This window comes from Tursiops truncatus, chromosome 5 (genome assembly GCF_011762595.2).
Source record: "Tursiops truncatus isolate mTurTru1 chromosome 5, mTurTru1.mat.Y, whole genome shotgun sequence".
In the NCBI taxonomy this organism is placed as follows: Eukaryota; Metazoa; Chordata; class Mammalia; order Artiodactyla; family Delphinidae; genus Tursiops; species Tursiops truncatus.
The window spans coordinates 19,666,396-19,688,983 of record NC_047038.1 but is presented as its reverse complement, the minus strand read 5'-3'; the positions used below and the strand labels follow the sequence as shown (position 1 = coordinate 19,688,983).

Here is a 22,588-nt window from a genome sequence, read left to right as displayed (position 1 = left end):
TTTCCCAGTTTCACCTGACGAGCTTTGATGACGTCAGTCTCCTGCGCCGAGGTACGAGCGGGCGCGAGTGAAGAGGTGCGGGGTGTCTTCTCCCGACGCATTCCAGTACCTGTGCGTCCCCTGACCTGACAGTATGAAGGAGACGCCACTCTCAAACTGCGAGCGCCGTTTTCTACTCCGCGCCATCGAAGAGAAAAAGGTAAACCGGGAATTTGGCGCTGCGTGAGCGCTCGGGTAGCGCGGCGGCCCGCATCCTTCCGGCCTGGGCGCACAGACCTAGCTCTCGCAGGCCCCGGGAGCCCCTAGGGGAGCGGCCAGTGGGTTCCCCCAAGGCCCCAATATTTATTTGGCTCCGGTGGGGTCTTTTCAAGGCTCAGGTCACCCCAGCGACTGTCAGTGCTCGGGCACCTAGTTTCCACTCTCCTACGTGGAGTGGGTAGGATCACACTTACCTCCAAGTGCTTAGCCCCAGGACTGCCTAGCACAGAGTAATAAATATTTGTATTAGGAATAAAGGAATGTTGTGCTTACAGCGGCTGGATGGCAGACAAACCTATGATTATAGGAACATCAAGATCTCATTTGGAACAGATTATGGGTGCTGCATTGTGGAACTTGGAAAAACAAGGTAACAAAGTATTCAAATTAGGTATAAGCTCAATAGGGAGAAATTTAAAAGAACTTGATTGACCCAGTTTACAAAGCAGGTAAGTCTGGACAGTACTTTGTTTAGCTGCCCAAAATAAGTATGTTTTCTTTAATGCAAGACTTTGGTTTTATAGTCACACTTTACATTTTTAATCATGAATATATTTTCTGTCACATAAGTATCACATAGTTCTTTCTGATCTCTGTGAATCATATATACAGCCAGCAGTGGTTGCACTGAATTTGTTCCTTGCATTTGTTGTCATTACGTAGGGCCTACTTTCCTCCTTTTCCTGAGTGACATGAGAATTAGATTTTTAATATTCACTTGGAAGTTGTGAGGATACTGGTCAGATAATGTTGGTGAACCATGCCATAAGAAAACTCTTAGGACGTCTCAAGTTTGCATGCCATCTTGTATCACTAAATATTTGTTTTAGAAAAGAGAAGAAATGGTCATTGACTCTTAAAAATCTGTGGAATACTAAATATTGTAATGAGATTTTTTTTCCCTGTCATCTCTTTGGTTATGCCAATATGTGTTTTATTTCTGTATGTATTCTACTACTATACTTTGTAGGTAACTTCAACCTTTAATGATATATCATACTGAACATGTTATTACTCAACGTAGTGTAAGACTGAAACTCAATCTTTAGATTTCCTTTTTTTTTTTTAATTGGAAAGGAAATACATTTAATTAACAGATTTGTACTTTATCTTTGCAGAGTTCTTGGACAGGTTTCCTGTGAACTTGTTTCTCCAAAACTCAATAGGGCAACAGAAGGTATTCTTTTTTTCAACCTTGAGCTCTCTCAGATGGCTGCCCCAGCTTTTGAACCTGGCAGGTATTTAAATCTTTTTCTTAAGCTGCTTTAGCCAGAGGAGAGCCTAACAGGGGTGAGCTATTGTTTTACTGCCTGGTGTTATATCTCATGACATTAGCCCATTCCTGTTTTCATAGGCAGTCAGATCTCTTGGTGAAGTTGAATCGCCTCTTGGAAAGATGTCTAAGAAATTCGAAGTGTATAGACACTGAATCTCTCTGTGTTGTTGCTGGTGAAAAGGTGGGGAATATGCCCAAAATTCTTAATCTTCGGATGAGTATTGTTGATTCATGGATCCCTGTATCTATACTTTCATTCTCAGAGCTTCAGTTAATTCAGTTTTATTCTAGTTCACTTCACTTCACATATTCCTGAGTGCTACCCATAGAACTTTGTGTCATTTCTCTTTGGAGGGACAAAAAATTGGTGAAAATAGCAACTTGGATTTGTATACAAATTTCTTATTCAAAGAACTTGTGGTTTTTCACATATTTTCATTTATTTTCTTATGTTATTTAAGTGAGTTGATAGAAGCAGGTAATGTTTTCCTTTTTTATGGATGAAGAGCTAAAGAACTGATTAAATCCTTCATTTGGATAGGTTTATTGACTTACACAGGGCTGCATAGTGAGTCATTGGTAGTCCGACATTGGAAATATTACTCTCAATATATTGTGCTATTTGATGATATTAGAACTTTATTCTTGATTAGGGTATTTTAACTATCTTTTTGACTCCAAAGAAGTCACTTGGCCTTTCCACATTCTATACTTGAATATAATACTATTTGCATTACTTGTAAGGTTATCATAAATATTGTCAAGTAAAACCTAAGAGTTTGAGGTTTTTAAGTTAGGAGACACAATAAAAATATCATTAGGCTTGGAGTTAGGGGAATGTTAGTACTAAATGTAGTGTGGTTCTGTTTATTTACAGTATATATTTCACTGTTGTCAAATGACTCATAGAAAGGTAAGCTATTGGTATTTCAGGTGTTGATCTGGCTTGACATTTTTCTAAATGTATTTTTATTGATACAATAGAAGGAGTAACTGCATGTTTTAGCAGCAAGAGAAAATTTTGCACACAGTGTTACCTTTCCTTATAAATAACCTCTGGTTGTGACTATTTAGGATTTATTTTTGTTTTGAATTCACATTCAGGTTTGGCAAATACGCGTGGACCTACATTTGTTAAATCATGATGGAAACATTATTGATGCTGCCAGCATTGCTGCAATTGTAGCCTTATGTCACTTCCGAAGGCCTGATGTCTCTGTCCAAGGAGATGAAGTAACACTGGTAAGCTTCCATGATGTGAGCCAGGCTCCTTCTTATGAATGAATGAATATCTTTGCTGTGCAGACAGCTTGTTTCTAATGAAGTCTTGTAAATGGCAATTAAGTATGTTGTAAAATTTGTTCACAAGGCAAAAAATATGGTCACAGTTACCTTTGAAATCTCTTAAATCTCCTGTATTAAAGTTTTGTCAGTGAATGCATACCCTATCCTGGTTTTCTTAGAATAGAAATAGATGACTTCTTTGGATTGAGCATTAGATAAAGTGGTTAGTTTATGCTTAGGGGGCATGTGTGAAAAATCATAATTCTCAGTATTTTCACAGTGAGATGCTTGTTCTCACTGTGTGGCAAAAACCCATCAGAAACACCTGGAAAGACTGTTAAAACATCTTGCTAGTCTCCATCCTCAGAGTAGAATGGGGATAGGATGTATGAGTTTGTACTTCTGACAGAGTTCCCAGGTGATATGATAGTGCTGGTATAAGGACCACATTTTGAAAACTATGGACCTATACTATTTACATTGTCCTTTCTTTTGTGCAGAGTATGTCAATTTCAATTTATATAAATTACATGCTAGAATAATGAAAGTGCACTGTTGTGATAATTTGATTCCTGAAGTTATAAAAGGAAACATCAGATGCCCAAATTCTCTAAGATGTCATTCATGATGCTGTTTTTAGGAATTAGACTGGAGCAGACTCTTGAAAGACTTAGAGGTGTAGACAAAGTTTTATTAACAATAGAGACATGTTCCTTTAGAGAGGGGAGGTGGTATATGGAAGTAAAAAAGAAAATATAGAGTGATGAGTAGACAAAAAAGACATTGATTTTAAAATACTGTAGAGATATTGCTGGTGGTAAAGTGTTACAGCCATGTTGGAAGAGTTTGGCAGTTTCTTAAAAAGTTAAGTGTAAACTTATACAGCCTAACAATTCTATATGTAAGAATGTACTCAAGGAGAATGAAAGTATACATTCACTCAAAGACTTTCATGTGAATGTTCCTAGCAGCATTATTCATTACAGCCAAAAACTGAAAATTAGCCAAATGTTCATCAACTAGTGAACGGAAAAGCAAAGTGTGGTGTATCCACTCAGTGGAATACTATTCAGCAGTAAAAAGGACCAAACTACCGGTGTGATGTATACTTCAAGGTGGATGAAACATGCTGACTTGAAAGGAGGCAGATGCAAAAGACTGAAAATTGTTTGATTCCACTTACATGGAATGTCCAGAAAAGGCAGATTTATAGAGATAAAGTATTGATAGATCAGTGGTTGCTTTGGGCTGGGAGTGGGAGTGATAATCAACTGCAAACACGCTTAAGGGAATTTGGGGGAGTAATGAGAATTGTTTTGTTTTGTTTTGTTTTTTTGCGGTACGCGGGCCTCTCACTGTTGTGGCCTCTCCCATTGCGGAGCACAGGCTCCGGACTTGCAGGCTCAGCGGCCATGGCTCACGGGCCCAGCCGCTCCGCGGCATGTGGGATCTTCCCGGACCGGGGCACGAACCCGTGTCCCCTGCATCGGCAGGAGGACTCTCAACCACTGTGCCACCAGGGAAGCCCAATGAGAATGTTTTAAAAACTGAATTGTGGTGATAGTTACTTCACTATATATTTACTAAAAAGTGAATTATTTACTAACAGTTAGTGAATTTTATGTTATGTAAATTATACCTCAATAAAGCTTTTTGACACATAAAGTTTTAAGGAGGATGAATGGCAAAGTCAAACAGGTAGTTGCAAAAGAAGTTATTTAGATACTCACTGAAGATTAAAGGGATTTCAGTTTTTATTTTAATATCTGATGTACAAGATGTTTTTTTGTATGTTTGTAAGTTAGTGACTGTAATTATTGAAACTTTTATTTTCAAACAGTATACACTTGAAGAACGTGATCCTGTACCATTGAGTATCCACCACATGCCCATTTGTGTCAGTTTTGCCTTCTTCCAGCAAGGGTAAGTCTCATCCTTGTCATGGGCTGAAATTATAAATCCGTAGGCAAATGAACAAACCCCTTGTTTAATATTAGAGCGCCTTACAGTTCTTTTATTTCTTTCTTAAGAGCATTACTTGACAAATGCTCAGAACTAAGAGCTTTCTCAGTAGAAGTGACAAATTCTCCTTTAATGAAGAGACTTCACATTTTTCTTTTCATGGCATACTTACACGTTTATGAGTTTACCACAGCATGGTAGTGTATCTTTCCTAGAGGTGTACAGATGTTAGGCTCTAATTTTGGAAAGTAGGCTGAGAATGACTGGATTAATGGAAGAGGACTTTGGAATATATTTGAGGAGCATATTATATGGAATAGTTGTAGGATAGGAGCAGGTTACAAGGCGGAATGGTTCACAAATGAGAAAAAAAAATCTTGTTTTCCTTCACCTCTCCAGCAGTTTCTTCACAACTCACTGCTAATTCCTCCTACAACAGAAAACCTGGAATCTTAGGTCCATGTAAGGTGCCTTTAAATGAAAGCTTGAGCCTTAAATCTCTTTAGAAACAAAGAGAGGTATAAATATTTTAGCAATTTTACGACTAAGAACTAGAGAAAAGCTTTCATCTTTCAGTCACTGTAGTATAGAATTTTATTAGAGGGAACTAGACCAGCACTGTCCTGTAGAATTATGACATGAGCCATATATGTACTTTTAGTAGCCACATTAAAAGGGTAAAAAGAAACAGGTAAAATTAATTTTGATATTTTATTTTACTTGATATATCTAAAATATTTTAGTATATAATCAATATCTTAAAAATTGTTCCTGAGATATTTTGCATTCTTTTATTTCTACTAAGTCTTTGAAATCCAGTATTTTATACTAATAGCACATCTTAGTTTGGACTAGCCACATTTCAAGGGCTCAGTAACCGCATGTGATTGGAGGCTAACATTGGACAGTGTGGAAATAGGCAGTATTTTTTTGTAATGAGCCATTAGCATAACCTGGAAGAATTTCAAGCAGAACTTGGAAGAATTTCAAAGTACAGGATATTAGGGAAACTTTAAAATTAACCAAATTAACGTTATAATAATTCTGTTGTCTCTTTTCAGATTAAAGTGACTCAAATTCATAGGCTCAGACCTACACTGTGTTGACCTTACTATAATACTATTTTTAAAAATATCCATTAGCTTAAAATTGACAAGCACTCAGCATCAGATTTGTTCATGTCCATTTAACATTCATTTCAGAACATATTTATTGGTGGATCCCAATGAACGAGAGGAACGTGTAATGGATGGCTTGCTGGTGATTGCCATGAATAAGCATCGAGAGATTTGCACCATCCAATCCAGTGGTGGGATAATGCTGCTGAAAGATCAAGTCAGTGCTTTGATTTGATTAATGTTCCATTAAAAATAGGTCTCTTCTTTTTAGAAGCTTTTTCTTGTTTTTAAACTAAAATCCAACAGATATTTTCAATGATTGATTCTCGGATCTATTAGAATCTGGTTTCAGTATTGTCTGTTGACTTGTGGCTACAAGGTACCCTCCTTCCTCCCTTGCTTCTCCCATGGATGGCCCTCCAGAGTCTACACCTCTAGATAGAGGAATACTCTTTTCCTTTCAGTGAGGAAAGAGATTTATATCCTTTCCCCTTCCCCTTCCTTCCCCTTCCCCGTGTTGGGTCTTCATTGCTGCGAGTGGGCTTTTCTCTAGTAGCAGTGAGTGGGGGCTGCTCTTCGTTGCAGTGGCTTCTCTTGTTGCGGAGCACAGGCTCTAGGTGCGTGGGCTTCAGTAGTTGTGGCACATGGGCTCTAGAGCGCAGGCTCAGTAGTTGTGGCGCATGGGCTCAGTTGCTCCGCGGTATGTGGGATCTCCCCGGAACTGGGATCCAACCTGTGTCCCCTGCACTGGCAGGTGGATTCTTAACCCCTGTGCCACCAAGGAAGTCCCTATATCCCTATTTTTCTTTAAAGTGTCAGAAAGTAGAAATTATGTAAAAAGATAGTTTTACTTTTGGAATTTGGGTACAGTGAGCAGAAGTTTCAAATCCAGCTACATATAAGATTCACATGGGGACTTTTAGAAAATAGATTGCCATGTAGCACATAGTGCAGCTCGTTAGGAGCACAAAGACTACTTAATTGGAATTCCAGCTCTTCCTTACACTAACTGACCTTTGGCAGATGGTTTCATATTTTTGTGCTTCAATCTCTTTATCTGTAAAATAGTAAATAATCTTAATGTCAACACCTTCTGTTAGGAGAATATAGGGATAGATATGGATATATTGTACTATATAGCATAAATTAAGTGTGCAGTAAATGTTATTTTCTGTTATCATCATTGTCATTATTACCAGCATCATGACCACTGCCAGATCCCTATTTCCAGCGATTCTGATTCATTAGGTCCCTGAGGCCTGGGAATCTTCGCTTTATAAAAGCTTTCCGGCGGACACCGTGCAGCCCTGTCTTGAACAGAGCTATGGATCACTCACAGAAAGGAAGTTAGTGTATCTGTGGCCTCTTGAGTGGTATCTTTTACATTGTCATAGAAAAGTTTTTGGGTCAGTTCCTTTAACATTTAAAAATAGCTCTCATGGGCTTCCCTGGTGGCACAGTGGTTGAGAGTCCGCCTGCCGATGCAGGGGACACGGGTTTGTGCCCCGGTCCGGGAGGATCCCACATGCCGCACAGCGGCTGGGCCCGTGAGCCATGGCCGCTGAGCCTGCGCGTCCAGAGCCTGTGCTCTGCAATGGGAGAAGCCACAACAGTGAGAGGCCCGCGTACCGCAAAAAAAAATAAATAAAAATAAATAAATAAATAAAAATAAAAATAGCTCTCACATCTTGCCTTAATTTGTGTTTACACTGTATTATTTTCATATTTTAAAAAGGCTTAAATTGCAAAGGTAGAAAAACTAATCTCATGTTTTTAGTTTTGTTAGAGAAAGCTACTTGATTTGTTGTCTTTAAATAACAGAGTTCACTTTTATAAATAGGTTTTGAGATGTAGTAAAATAGCTGGTGTGAAGGTAGCAGAAATTACAGAGCTAATACAGAAAGCTTTGGCGAACGACCAGAAAGTTAGGTAAGTTTGATTTTTTTAGAACTGAATGGTCTTGTTATAGATTTTTCTGTTGAGGATTTTTCTCGCACAAGCATAACTCTACAGTTTTTACAGTCTTTCCTTATCTGTTCATCTCAGTTGAATATACTAAATGTTTTTTGAAAGTTGATTGAACTATTTATTGTATTCCAGTTTACACATAATCTGTATTAAAAAGCCACATAATATTTTTCATTTAAAAAGTTAACATTTTCTTAGGAAAAAAAGAATCCAGTAGCTCATGTTAACAGAAAGAATACAAACTGGGGTTGATTCCCGTCTCTTCTTACTGTGTGACATTAAGCAACAGCTATATCTCAGCACTTCAGTGTCTTCTGCTTTAAGTACATAACACATGCTTGACACATGGTTTAATAAATGGTTAATTATAGTAACTTTTTATTATCTCACTTGATAGGCATAATAAATTGGTGGGGTTAAGTTAGTCAAATAGTTTCTCATCCAATATTTCTCATGTATCAAAAGGATAAAATAGTTAACTTTTTTTTCCCTTCCTGTCTTCTCTCCCATCTCTCATTCCCCCTTCCCTCCCAACTCCCCAAAAAAACCCACACAGGAAAGAAGGTGGAAAGTTTGGCTTTGCAGAATCTATAGCAAATCAAAGGATCACAGCATTTAGAATGGAAAAGGCCCCTATTGATACCTCCGATGTAGAGGAGAAAGCAGAAGAAATCATCTCTGAAGCTGAACCTCCTTCGGAAGTGTATCTTTCCTGGGTGTTTTTGGTAAAAACAAGAAGATTCATAACACTTTGGGTATTATTAGGGCTCTGTGAAGTGTGTGCATATGGAAATTTGTTTTCTGAAACACTGTACTTTGTTAGAAAAAAACATTTAAGATATGAAACAAGATAGTGATGAGTCATATTAAATTGATGGTGTAACATCTACCTTCCCTTCAGCTATCCTACCAAAACCAGAAAATTCTTTTACTTTAAGAAGCAATTTACAGCATTTCATTTTCCTTTGGAAAATTGTTCCCTAATCTCACTGGCATGGTCAGACACTATACATTATACACATTGTTCTTATTTTTTTAAATAAATTTATTTACTTATATATTTATTTTTGGCTGCATTGGGTCTTCGTTGCTGCACGCGGCCTTTCTCTAGCTGTGGCAAGCAGGGGCTGCTCTCTGTTGTGGTGCTCGGGCTTCTCATTGCGGTGGCTTCTCTTGATGTGGAGCACGGGCTCTAGGCGCTCGGGCTTCAGTAACTGTGGCTCATGGGCTCTAGAGCGCAGGCTCAGCAGTTGTGGCGCACGGGCTTAGTTGCTCTGCAGCATGCGGGATCTTCCTGGACCAGGGCTCAAACCCATGTCCCCCTGCATTGGCAGGCGGATTCTTAACCACTGCGCCACCAGGGAAGTCCCCACATTGTCCTTGAAGTTCATTCATTCACCAGATTTATTACTGCAACTAAAATGTTCAGAGCAAGCGTGTCTCTCAATATTTCTCACCCATTGTGTCCATAAAATCTTAACCTGAGTTATACACTATTTCTTCTTCACTGTCCAGCCATCCATAGTATAGCTATTAGTAAATTTTTTTCCTAATAATTTGAGGCACACTTCAATCAATCTTAAAGGAAGAAAACTTTCATTCTAATCATTTTCAGCACTGCATCAAATAGCAGTATTTCTGTTATTCAGTTTTCTTAACTTGCTAAGTGTTTCGAAACCTGTGCTGTGGACTCCTGGAACCGCCCAAATTGGAGAGGGAATAGAAAACTCCTGGGGTGATCTTGAAGACTCTGAGAAGGAAGACGAAGATGAAGGTGGCAGTGATGAAGCTATTATTCTTGATAGTATAAAAATGGACACAGGAGAAGTCTCTAATATTGGAAGCCAAGGTATGTGATACTTTATGGCTATATGTAATATATATATATATATACATACATATATATCCCTATTTTAGGAATCTTATTTTTATATTAGCAGTTGGGGCTAAATATTTTGTAATTTAAATTTCAACTAAACTGTTGAGGCTAACTGCAAGAATATGCTTATCTTTGAGGAACAGTGGTATTCTTTGGTATGTGAAGGGAGTGGCATTTTTTATTTTTAAGTTTTTTTTTTTTCTGTTTTTGTATCTTATCCGGGCCAGTTTTAAGGGGATGAGTTTCTTAAAATCTCATTCCTGTGTGCTGTTTTTTCTTTGTATAGTTTCTAGACTCAAACATAAAAAGGCAGTATCAGAACGTATATTAGAGTAGTGCCATCCATAGAACTTTCTGCAGTGTTAGAAATGTTCAGTCTCTACACTGTCCAGCATAGTAGCCACTAGCCACATGTAGCTACTGAGCAGTGAAATGTGGCTTGTGTGAAGAATTCTAAATTTTAATAAACAAGGAGGGATCTAGGAAGTAGGTTGGTGGAGAACTAAAGGATGCAGCTATTAAATCTGGCTGAGAAAATAGTGAAGGTGATACTGCCTGCCTTCAAGGAAGATCATTGCCTGTAAATATTACTGAGGACCTGCTGGGGTTTTTTGTAAAGCAAAAAAAAAAAAAAAAAAAATCCCCATTAATTGGGACCCTTATTCAGCTTCCCCAGTGGTTACTTCTATTTAGTATTATTCTTCCAGACCTCGTTCCATGTATTTACTATATATTTACACCAACATAAGCTGCTTAAACACAGGGACTATTTATTGATAGATGTTAACTTTTTTTTTTTAACTCCATATGCTTTTATATATTTGTGAAATTTTTCTAATAGGGAGAAAGTAATTGAAAACTCTATTTAAATATAAAGAATTAATGTAGTAAGTTTCATGGGGAAAATGGACAAAAGAACAGAAACAGACGTTTCTGTTCTTTTGCCCATTTTTTGTTTCTGTTCCTATTTGTATTTGCATTCCCAAATACAAACGGCCAGAAACACATTGGCAAGGGTGTATAGGAAAATGGGTTAATATACTATTCTTGGAGTGTAAATTGAAACGTTTCTGGAGGGATCTGGCAAAAATGTCTTTCGGAAGGTATATGCCTTTTGACCCAGTAATTTGTTTCTAGGTATTTTTCCTTTTAGTGTTGTTTATAATAGGGAGAAATTTAAAATCTAGATCTTCAAAATTAACAAATTCAAGGAGTAGCACAAGGAATTCAGTTGGCATATTGACTTGTTTCCTAATTGGTTCTATAAGATGCTCTATGTGTGTGTGTGTATAGTGTGTGTGAGTGTGTGTGTGTGTGTGTGTGTGTGTATATATATATATATATATACACACACACACACACTCACACACACTATACACACACACACGTATGTAGAATTATCCCCCTCATTTTAATTCTTTTAAAGAAGCACACATAAGGTTTTTCAGAGCTCCAAGGAATAACCTCAGGGAAGGGAAGAACCAAATAGTAGATCTGTAAGCCTCCACCCAAAATGCTGCTTGGGTTCTCTATCTGAAACTTATATTCCTTTCTTAACATTTTCTTAAAAGATGCCCCTATAGTGCTCTCAGACAGTGAAGAAGAAGAAATGATCATTTTAGAACCAGATAAGAATCCGAAGAAAATAAGGTAACAAATTTCTGGTTTATTTCAAATGTATACATATACTCAAGACTTTTTAGAAGCTTGCTCTCTGGGTTTCTTCAACCTGAGATTTATAGAATTAGGTCTGTAAAACTGCTTGGATGCCTTTCAAGGTTACAGTATTCTTCTGTCATAGGTGGCAAAAGTAAGCTCCTAGTACTAATACTGTTAAAACTTGTTAATTTACTTTGTTCACAGAACACAGACCATCAGTGCAACACAAGTAAAAGCACCAAGTAAAAAGCCAGTGAAAAAGAGAAAAAAGAAGAGAGCTGCTAATTAAAGTTCACATAGTTGTATATTTGTGTATATAACTATTAAAAAGGTATTTATTCAGTGCTAACAACCTTGGGTATTATTCACAAACCCATTACAGAATCTAGTTCTTTATACAGTTTTTACATTATGCTTTAAAATAAACGTCTGGAGGACTCTTTAAAACAGGTTTTAAATAACTGTCACTTCGGTAGGTCAAGTGTAGTAAAAGTCGATGAATGAAAAGCATTTTCATAGTGTGTACAAAGACCTGAAAGAGTCTTCTTAGATTATGCCCAAGTCAGACAGTTGGCCCAGTTCCTTAGGGAGGTGAATGTCATCACCTGTGTGTTGGAAGGAGAAGCCTTCCCTGTCCCCATGCTTTAATAAACCAAATTAATTTTTCTAAGTGAAATCCTGAAGTCAAATTTTTGCCTCAAATTAAATTTGACTTACAAACCAAATTTTCCAAATCAATTTATTTCTTATTATCCTGACAGCTGGCATCATTAATACTTTAACAAAAACCACTTAAAATTAGCCAAATATCTAAGATAGTTACATGTACAAAAGATATACAAATTAAAACCTTTAAAAAGTAATAGATACCATAATTTGTACTTGACCATAACTTCCGTATTCAGAAATGATTGTAAAATTAAAACCTAAGATAAAATCTGTACACCATATACTTTGAGTGATTTACATCCTAGAAAACAAAGGCAGTCTTTCACCGTTACACATTTAGTGTCTCGGGTGGGTTGAGGAGAGAAACACCATGATACCTGTAAGCAGGGAAAAAAAAATCCATTTTTAGTAAACATTCATTGGGTGAAACAGATTATGGAATGAAACATATACTAGGAACTCACAAATGCTATTTCTGTCTACTTGAATTAATGGTTATAAAACCATAGTCTGGTCCCCAACACTTGCATGCATGCCCACCGTTCCTCTCCCCTCTTCTCCCTCAAATACAAGACAGAAGCTCAAAACACATGGCTGCTAAGAGAACAGTTGCTTAAGGAGGCTGTGCCTGATTTGTGAATCCCTTAAATAAAGTTAAAATGTCAAGGATCTCTGAACCGTACGATAGCCTGGAAAAGCAAGCTTCTTTGGTATCTACTGCTGTTAATTCTTACTTTGAGTTTTTGTACTTTTCTCTTATTGACTGTTGTGCATGCCGCGGAGCTCTGAGGTAGGTCTGGTGAAGGTCCATGAGACAAGGCTTTAGAGTTTCCAGCGTATATCCAGTCTTCTGTACTAATGATTCAGGCTGCAGGAGGGAGGACGGAACCACTGAGTTTTGTTTTTAGTAACAGACACTGAATACAAGTTAGTAGTTGGCATTAGTTGGCTTGAGTTTTGTCCTAACACCTCCAACTAACATCTTCCAGTTTTCTCAAGCTCTTTTTGCTAACGTCGATCAATTTTTACTATTTTCCTTGCCAACAGCAAGTCTTATGGCCTGAATTCTTTAAGCACACCTTTCAAATCCAAGCATTAATAGTAACCAAGCTTTCTACCTAACAGATGCTATTAAACAGGTAAGACAAAATGCTTTCAACAGTGTACGTGGTTGAATAGCTCTTCCAGTTCACTACATCTAGACAACTGTCAGTTGTATAGGACAGTTATTTAACCTATCTGGCACAAGCATTTACAGCACAAGGTGGATGTGTGAGGACGTCGTCATACATACCCAGCTTTGTCCCGTGACAGTGTAGAGTGCTAAATGAAAGGCTGCTGCGGCGGTAACTGATGGCAAATACTTTAGATATGGGTCAGCATCTATCAAACTTAATTCTCCCAAAAACTGGAATGAAAAAGTAAATATACTTTATGATCATAAGAGCTCTGGAATTCAAAACTCAAATCCTTACCTTCTGACTGAATATTTTGCTATCTTTAAGACTGGCTCTGTAGCAACCATTGCCACATCTTTAAATATATTCACTATCATATTTTGCTTCATTCTCATCCTGTATTTTTCCTCCTTTAATAGCTTTAAAAACAACTCTTCTGGCTACCATTTACCAAGACTTCCTCCTCATACCACTATTCCTAGTGCTTTCTCCATTTATGTTTTCTTTTGCCAATGGTAGGCTTTCTTTCATGCTGCAGCACTAACCTGTCCCCAGAATACTAAATCCCTTGTCCAAGGCTGTATAATGAAACTAGAGCTTGCCCCTAATTGTGACCTTAGAATCTTCATTCAGCAAATGAAAAGAACTTACCATTGCTAAACTTTCAACTTTGCAGTTTGCAGACTGCTGGTGCAGAAAGTACTGGGTAAGAAACTGATTTATTGTTGGTGCAGCTAAGTCAAAAGCAAGGACTTTCAAAACTAGGTGCTCCATTCTCAGAACTTGTTTCTTGGTATAAGTGTCATCTGTAATGTATACAAACTCTGCTACTTCTGGGGGGTATATTTCTTCAAACTTTCTACAATGAAAGAAGTTTTAAGTAATCAGTCCTTTTATAAGAAAAGCTTGTTTGTCCCAACTTGAAATCCCTTAAGCAGAATGAATGGAACGAATCCAAAACCAGTTGCCTGTTTGCACTGATACTTGACCATTTCTAGCCAAGACTAGGTAAATGCTAATTAAAAGCCCCAAATATTTCTCCCACTTCAGTCAAAGGAAGTAAGTGAGAGGCCGACTTCCCAAGATGGGAACAATGCCAGAGTTCACCAAGTAACTGAAAATGTAGGAAATTTCCTTAGAAAAATAAATAATTTACATTTTAGTTTTCATGTCTTAATGGAGAAAAGATAAGATTTTGCTTATATACCAGAAAGTATTTTAAAGTAGAAGGAACCACTCTGTAACCTAGTCCTGGTGTATTAAAATGTCGCCAATCTGTAGGTTCATTCAAGGTGCCCTGAAATCCAGATCTAGGAAAATTAATGTCCTAAATTTAAAAAGTTTCATCCACTCCACCATCCCTAAAGTAGTCGCTGACTCCCTGCCTTGTATAGTATGTTAAAATGTCATACTTTAAAAGATCACAATTTCTTCCCTACACAGAAAGATACTACTAATCACTTTTAACCCAACAAACCAAGTTGTACTTACGAGGCTAACAGCATAGCAGCAGTGCCCACAAGCTGAAGTTTTCCTCTCAACACAGACATCGATGAAAGAAACCTATCAATGTAGTTCACAGCCAAATGCAGGGTCTCATTCTGTAGTTTATATTCTTCTCCTACTTCAACTAACCAGTCCACGAGGATAGCCCTCATACTGTTAGTAATGTCTGGCTGTTTCTTCATGTAACCCACTTTAGGCTTACATTTAACCTGTTGAGAAGTTTACTTAGTATAGTGTTAAAACTGCAGTTAGATCATTCTACCATTAACAGATGCTGCCTATATGCTAGAAACTTAAGTATAGCATTAGAGTAATTCACTGGCAGTTAAAAAACTTAAAAACATTATCCTCTTAATTTCCTTTCACTACAGTGAACAAATAGTGTAAAAAGTAGATTCAGAGAGCCTTTACCTCCATTTCCCTAAGGTATGTGTGAATGTCCTCATGGTAGTCTGGTACTTCATTAACACTCACTGGCTTTTCATCTTCCAGTACAATTGACATATCCATAGTATGTGGTGACTCTGGGAGAATTCAAAAGTACAGTGAAGTTCACTTTTCATTTTCGACTTAATTTAAGAGCTAAAAGTGATTGCCCTTGTAAGGAGTCCCAAACTACCAATGTGTTTATTTCATCCAACTAAAAAGAGCTTGTTATGACAAAGTACATAGAAGATTTAACTCTGATTTTAGTACCTATGTCCACTTAGTTTTGGAATGATCTTAATTAACAAGAAAAAGTACTGACAAACCATTAACAGGAAAATGAGTTAGAGGAGCAGGTATTGAAGTATCTTCATCTCCCATGACAGGAGTACACTGGTTTTGCTAGGACAAAGTTAAAATCCAAGTTTGGAGATATCTAGGATTTGTCAAAAGAGAGTTTGCAGACCCCTAAGTCTAACATTCAAAGCACAATCCAGGCAGTAACTAGGAGTAGGGCTAACAAGTGTGCTAAAGAGAAACTCAGATTTCTTATGGGCAGTTCAAACACATTAACACTAATATCAATGGGTGATTCTTTTTTGGTAAATTTAAATTATCTTTGAAGGCAAAAAATATCCATTATTCTTTTTACTTCAAGGTTTGAGTTTAAAATTTGTTGCAGATTTTAAATAAAAATACACCAATTATTTTATTTCCATAGGACTTCGCTGCTATACCTCTCATCTACAGAACTAAAGCTGAGATTGAATTTAGTGAGCTGTCCAGTGACTCGATAGCCTGATGGTAAAGAAGCAGCACAAACTGTAGTCAGAGTTGTCTATAGCAGCTACTCTGACTCACAGGAGGACAATGTCCCTCTCTGGTATCAGACAATCACTCAGACTGATTTTACAGAAACAAAGTTTTAAAGGTGGAAGAGATGTTGGCTATCTCAGTATTTAAAGCTGCATTCTCAAATAGCACTCTATTTGAGAATGGTATGTACAAAGTGAGTCTTAACACAACTGAAATATATTCTCCCAATCAAGCAAACATTTCCAGGGTCAGATTAAAATAAGTCTGAGATGTAATGAAATTGATGTGATTAGCAGTGTACCAGAAGGAGCACAGGATTAGGATCCTTTTGTAGGTCACTGGGTCTTGGCTTAGCTGTGAGGCCTGAGATAAGTCACACCCTTTCTAAACTTGTTACATTAAACCTAACTCATAATGTAGTTAAGGATCAGGTAAGATAATGTTTTGAAAAGCAAAATTTCATTAATCCAGTTTATTCAATAATTATGATTACATTGATTTGATGTAATCAAATGATGTAATGATGTAATCAAATGATGATGTAATCAAATGATATGATTACATTGATTTGATACAAATGTGATACAAATTTTCTTTAAAACTTACCAAAACTACCATCCATTGGGTAATCAAGAGGTGCCAGTGGTTTTCTCGGTCCTGGTAAAGTAACAGCTGAATTAAAAGCCAAAACATCTTCACTTTCTGGTTTTTTAGATTCAACTGGCCTCTTTTGAGTCTCTTCTTCTGCTTCATCCACATGAATGGTAAATGCAGGCTGTTGACTGTTTGCTTTCCAGGTAGGAACGGTGACATGCTCATCATTTATAGGAAGATCCTTAAGAGGTGCAACCTAAAAAATAAATAACTGGCTTTGAGCCTATTAAGTGGCATTTTGTTCTGCTTTCAGCCCCTTATACTGCATTTACTCCCAATTACTCTATCAGGAAAATTAAACTTTAGGGGGAAAAATCCAGACAAGGAAATTTGAGTAGTCAGTCGGAGAAAGAAGGGATGTTCCAATTTGTCACAGGCATTCCTGCAAGGGTTTTAGAGTCAGATTAAGTGGAATTGGGCAAAACTAATCAAGGCCACGAGATGGGTGGAGTGGCAGGGCGAAAAATGCCAAATTTAGGAGAGATGGCAAAAAAGTGGTTTACCTCTTTCGCCCCAGGGTGGAGCAACAGAGCAAATTCGGTAAGATGGCGGAATTGACCAAAAGCAAAGTATTTTTTATACCCTTTCCTAAAGCAGAGGTAATTCTTAACCATATGGGGAGGATGAAGGAAGTCCGAGCAGTGCCTGGGGCTTAAAAGCAGAGAGAAAGGCGTGGAGGCGGGCAAAGGCCATACTCATGTTGTACGGCTTGGTTTGACTTCGTTATCTATAGAAAAATACTCCCAATGGAGGAGAGCGGACAGGCAGCACAAACGCAGAGTGCTGGCAGAGAGAGTAATGGGAGAAACTAATGGGAGTAATGTGGCATCCTACACTCCAGAAAACCAGGGATCAAGGGACTCCAGATCCTGGCTTCCCGCGAAAAGGCCAGGGGATGCTTTCTCGCCACTCTCCTCTGCCGGCTAAACCCCTGCAAAACTCCCGCTCGGCCCACCCTCCTGCAGATACGGCTCACTGCTTTACCCGTCGCGTCTTAGGCCTCTGCTGCGGCGCTGGTCCCCGCGAGTTCCCGGCCTTCAGTACCGCCAGCCCAGCGCGGGTCCGGGACTGCTGGGTGGGCGCCGCCTTCTCGGGGTTGATGTTCTCCTGGTCCTCCTGGAGCGCCGTCTGCTGCAATGTTAACAGCGCCGAGCCTGCCTCGCGGGCCGCAGGCCCGGGCGCGGAGCTGCCCAACATCACTGCTCCCGGGGGCGCGGCGGGATCAGCCTGCGGCGCCAAGCAGCGTGCACTGCGTCCCGCCGATCAGCCTAGGTACACTCCAGCTGTACCCGCCCGCCGCAGCTCGGGCCAGCCTACCCACCCGCTGGCCCGCTCGGGATCGTGTAGGACCGAGGAGGTTGCGAAAGGCGGAGGCAGGCACTGCCGGACGTGGAGGGCCAAAGACGCCCCCGAAATGAAGCGAGCAGCCCGCCGGAGCGGCGGCTGTTCATGCAGTTCAAGTATCCCGCGACTATTGAAATGGACCAATGAAAAGAGCCGAGGCCCGTGACGTCACTCGGGGCGACGCGGTCGCAGGCGAGTGAAGGCGGTGCGAAGGCAACCGAGCAGGGGCGGAGCGGGGCGAAGAGACGTCGAACGGCGGCAGGAGGAAGTACGCGCGCCCGGCGGGGAGGCGGGGCCTAAGTCTACTGTGACTTTAAATAGGGCCGCTAGGCGGTCCCTGTCTCGGGGCAAGGGCTGTCTCTAGGATAAACTGAATTAAACTTTAGCAATTAGTAGCGGGCCGCCCCGGCCGTCTGCCCTAGGACCTCCAGTTAGCTTGACTGACTAGTTTCTCAAGGTATAAAATCTGATCCGGCCACATACTGGCCTGGTGGTCTTGTTCAAGTTATTCAGTGTCCCCAATTCTCAATTTTCCTATCTGTTAATTGGGAATGATATCTACGCGTTATACAGTTGTCGTTAGTATTAAATAACGTGCATAAATCATTTAACACGCTGCTTATGTAACTGATATAATATTGAAAGACTATAATGTCATCTTACCATTTAGGTGTTTCTTCACAGTCTTATGCTTTTTATTTTTCCTAATGAAGATGCAATTAATTTAAAGTGCCACCTTGAACTACTGTTGATATATGTAACAAACAGTAATGTACTACAAGAAATTCAACTAGACAGTCATTAATTTTTATCTCTTTTTTTCCCCAAGGTGTGGCAGCCGACAAAAAGCTCGGAGTAAAATTCTAGTGACCTAGATATAATTATGTGTTCCATTTAGAAATGAAGGTTGTTTAAACATAGTAAAAACAATATGACCTTATAAAAGTAAAACTCTCTTAGCAATATGTGCCTTTAACAAATTTTCACATTTAATATACAACAAGGCTTGCACATAACTAATAAATATAATGGTATATAATTAAGAAGCACTGTTGTTTTCCAACAAATTCATAAGTGTGCCCTTCTTGAAAACACACAGAATAGTTTATTTTCTATTGTAATCCTTATGCTATTTTAAACAACCTTTAAGTACAATATTCACTTGAATATGAATAAAATATGAATTAAGATTAATGACTTCCATAGCCTTAAAGTCATATTTCCCTCCATTTATGATAAAAAATAAATCAGTGGATATTAGTGCAGGAAAATCTAAGAAGCTGTCACTATTTCGACACTATTCACATGTAGTATACTTGTATAGCCCTACTGGTTACAGCACATCAAGTTAAGATCCCCCCAATCTGTGCAAATTCTGCTGATTTCCCTGGCCAACTCAAGTATTTTACAAACTGAGCATGGGTCACAAAACATTACCAAGCAACAGCAAAATCAATTGTAAATCAATCTCAATTCCTAAAAAAAATTTGTTATTTCCCCTGGTTGACAACATACATAGTAACCAGAACGCAATCCAGGCACCAGAACTTGGGTTCCACCTTTACAAAATAATAGCATGTCCTCTTAAACACTTAACCTCACTGAGAATCAGTTTTCTTACATGATTTGACAAAATAATCAATATATGTTGTCAAGATCAAATGAGGAGGGACTTCCCTGGTGGCACAGTGGTTAGGAATCCACCTGCCAATGCAGGGGACACGGGTTTGATCCCTGGTCCAGGAAGATCCCACATGCCGCGGAGCAACTAAGCCCCTGCGCCACAACTACTGAGCCTGCGCTCTAGAGCTGGCGAACCACAGCTACTGAAGCTTGCGTGCCTAGAACTCATGCTCCGCAACAAGAGAAGCCACCACAATGAGCAGCCCTCTCACCGCAGTGAAGAGTAGCCCCGGCCCGCTGCAACTAGAGAAAGCCCGCACACAGCAGTGAAGACCCAACACAGCAAAAAAATTATTAATTAATTAATTTAAAAAATAATTAGCCAAAAATAAATTAAAAGAAAAAAGATCAAATGAGGTAACATATGTAAATACATTTTGAAAACCGTAAAGCAGTTTATACATATGTGTGTTAGCTTATTAAATATTTGAATATATTTTTATTTTCCAAATAATAGTTCTCGATTATTAGAAACATTATAATTATTATAAAATAATTATTTTATACAATGATTATTATAAAACATCCACTTGAAAAAAATTCATTAAAATCCTTTATAATCATTCCACTTGTTTTAAAAATAAAAATTCTCTTTATTTTAAAAAAGTTCCATTTGTCCTCCTATCTCTCTCTCTCTCTCTCTCTCTCTCTCTCTCTCTTTCTCTCTTACTCCTCTTCCTCTTCCTCTTTCTCTGCTATGTGAGGACACAACAAGAAAGCAACCATCTGCAAGCCAAGAAGAGAGCTCTCACCAGAGCCCAACCACGCTGGCACCTTGACCCCAGACTTCCAGCCTCTAGAACTTACGTGGACCTCTCACTGCCATGGCCTCTCCCGCTGCAGAGCGCAGGTTCCGGACGCGCAGGCCCAGCGGCCATGGCTCACGGGCCCAGCCGCTCCGCGGCACATGGGACCCTCCCAGACGGGGGCACGAACCCGCGTCCCCTGCATTGGCAGGCTGAGTATCAACCACTGCGCCACCAGGGAAGCCCTGAATGCGGATCTTGATGTTTGAATATGTTTTAACCTTGCACGATGTCTATATTAACAATATATGGGTTGTTTGATAAATAAATATTTTAAAAATTAAAAAAAGTTCCATTTGTCAAAAAAAATAGACGCATTACTAAAAAAAAGTCATAACATATATTTTTAGATAATATTAAAAAACGCACTTGAAATAAAAGTATATACAGTTAGCTTGCAATTCTATTTTAACATTTTTAATTTAAACATACAACTTCTTTGGAACTTTACCTTATTTATATTTCATGCAGCATCAAAGAAAGCAATCAATGCATTTTGGTCATAACCGTCCAGAATCTCCAGTAAAAGAGGCACTTTGGTTTTTACATTGGTGCCTTTGAATTTGAACTTATCTATGAAAAGATCGGTGATCATGCCTATAAAGAAAAAATGTTAATTTTCTGTCATTGATTAATTCTATTAATGACACATTATTTAATGAAAGTAAGCGACTGCTTGAGAATCTATTTCTAAGCACCTGTAATTCCATTATTTAACATACAGAAATCTGAAAGGATTGATGCATCAAAAAATATTTGGGGGGGATTTTAAGGCAAGTTTCAAAATATAAATCATTTGGCTAATAACCCTCTTAACAATTGGCTATAAGCTATTAATTCAGACAATCAACTGCTGGCCAGTTTTGAACTGCTATTGGTATATATAAAATTACAAGTGGGTTTTTTTTTTTCCACCAGGCTGACCATTTTGACACAGTGTAGACATATTCTGTTCATAACAGCTTTATCTGAATTAAAATATCCCATCTATATGTTGACCATTCTTAGGATTTGACTTGAAGGCAAATATTTCTAGTTTCAAAGATCTGGGCAAATTATTTCACCTTTGAGTTTTTGCATATATATAGTGGGAATAATTCAAGCTATCAATCTTTTATCCAAAACTCTTGATGCAAGATGTGTTTCAGAATTTTTCACATTTTAGGAAGATAATAAAAGGAATATACCATATATATGGCATAATACCCGTGGAAAGTGAGTGGCAGCATCTGATAACAAAACATAACATTTCTGCAACAAAATATATGAATATTCATACTAAGTGGAATAAAAAAACTATAAATAACCTCATATCAGTTTAAGTGAGGTTTTGTCATTAATTCAGATCAAGTCAGATTTATTGCCAAATGATTTATGAACAAAGTTTTTGATTTCAAAGCTCTCTGGACTGTGGAATTGGTGATAAGATATGGTGGTTCTGCACCACCCATCTTCTAAGTTGTAATGGGGATAAAAGATCATGTGTTTGCCACATAGTAAATATTAAGATATTAGATATTATTGTTACCGTTTATGAGCAAGTCTCTGGGCATAAAATAAATTCATTAGGTAGATCTTAAGGATCAATATGGACTGATGATACCAACTGACTCTACAGAAGACTCGGCACAGTGCAAACAGCTTGCATTTGGGGGCAAGGAGGTTCTAATGAAGGCTTTGCCACCACCTACCTATGTGACAACACATTCTTAAGCTCAGATTTCAGTTTACAGATGTGAAAACCAGAGATAACACTATCTACCTTGCTGAGCTGTTGTAAGGATTAAATATCCCCCCTAATTATAAAGATGTTATAAATAAATAGGCGTGCTATGCACAATAGGTCTTACATAAAGATCACAAAAAATGTTTCCTTAAGCTGTTCCTTCCTTCCTCCCTCTTGCTCTTGCTTTTTCAATACAACTGTGAAACATTCAACTTCTCACCACCAAAGCAGAATGAGTTTTAAACATAAACTGACACAGCACATATATACCCCCTATTAAATTCTGCATAAAAATATTAAATGCTGCATTTTGATATTTCAGAATAGCAATAAAAACTGAAAATTATTTGTGTGAAATATAGCCTCAATTGTAATG

The 22,588-nt window shown here is 38.3% G+C and overlaps 3 protein-coding genes across 5 annotated transcripts in view; 1 reads left to right on the top strand and 2 right to left on the bottom strand.

Annotated features, from left to right (window-relative positions):
• Positions 1-38: 38 nt before the first annotated feature.
• On the top strand, positions 39-11,756 carry EXOSC9 (exosome component 9). Its single transcript, XM_019927881.3, has 12 exons — positions 39-199; positions 534-628; positions 1,377-1,496; positions 1,613-1,715; positions 2,639-2,776; positions 4,659-4,741; positions 5,983-6,115; positions 7,739-7,827; positions 8,423-8,569; positions 9,534-9,715; positions 11,317-11,395; positions 11,609-11,756. The coding sequence occupies exons 1-12, from the start codon at positions 134-136 to the stop codon at positions 11,691-11,693; spliced, it is 1,320 nt and encodes a 439-aa protein (XP_019783440.1). The 5' UTR covers positions 39-133; the 3' UTR covers positions 11,694-11,756.
• On the bottom strand, positions 11,392-17,850 carry CCNA2 (cyclin A2). The gene is made up of 8 exons (XM_019927882.3): positions 17,638-17,850; positions 16,606-16,849; positions 15,169-15,281; positions 14,743-14,966; positions 13,903-14,110; positions 13,368-13,481; positions 12,808-12,941; positions 11,392-12,450 (listed from the first exon to the last, which is right to left on the bottom strand). The coding sequence occupies exons 1-8, from the start codon at positions 17,848-17,850 to the stop codon at positions 12,402-12,404; spliced, it is 1,299 nt and encodes a 432-aa protein (XP_019783441.1). The 3' UTR covers positions 11,392-12,401.
• Positions 17,851-18,574: 724 nt separating this feature from the next.
• The window catches only part of BBS7 (Bardet-Biedl syndrome 7), a 44,256-nt gene continuing 40,242 nt past the window's right edge, over positions 18,575-22,588 (bottom strand). For 2 of the 3 annotated variants that reach the window (XM_004325252.4, XM_033856719.2), the window contains one exon: positions 18,965-21,083. In XM_004325252.4, coding sequence (XP_004325300.3) covers positions 20,950-21,083 — 134 coding nt within the window. In that variant the 3' untranslated portion in view covers positions 18,965-20,949. Of the gene's footprint in view, positions 18,702-18,964; positions 21,084-22,588 lie in introns of those variants that run through there. The other variant, XM_033856718.2, reaches the window with a different exon arrangement.

Bases quoted from the DNA above. Each gene is read 5' to 3' on its own strand.
- EXOSC9 (XM_019927881.3), top strand. From the start codon at position 134: ATGAAGGAGACGCCACTCTCAAACTGCGAGCGCCGTTTTCTACTCCGC. The intron at 2,777-4,658 runs GTAAGCTTCCAT...ATTTTCAAACAG, and splicing joins AAGGAGATGAAGTAACACTG to TATACACTTGAAGAACGTGA. The intron at 7,828-8,422 runs GTAAGTTTGATT...AAACCCACACAG, and splicing joins GCGAACGACCAGAAAGTTAG to GAAAGAAGGTGGAAAGTTTG.
- CCNA2 (XM_019927882.3), bottom strand. From the start codon at position 17,850: ATGTTGGGCAGCTCCGCGCCCGGGCCTGCGGCCCGCGAGGCAGGCTCG. The intron at 13,482-13,902 runs GTAAGTTCTTTT...TTTTCATTCCAG, and splicing joins AAGTTGAAAGTTTAGCAATG to TTTTTGGGAGAATTAAGTTT. The intron at 12,451-12,807 runs GTAAGAATTAAC...CCCTGCTTACAG, and splicing joins GAAAAGTACAAAAACTCAAA to GTATCATGGTGTTTCTCTCC.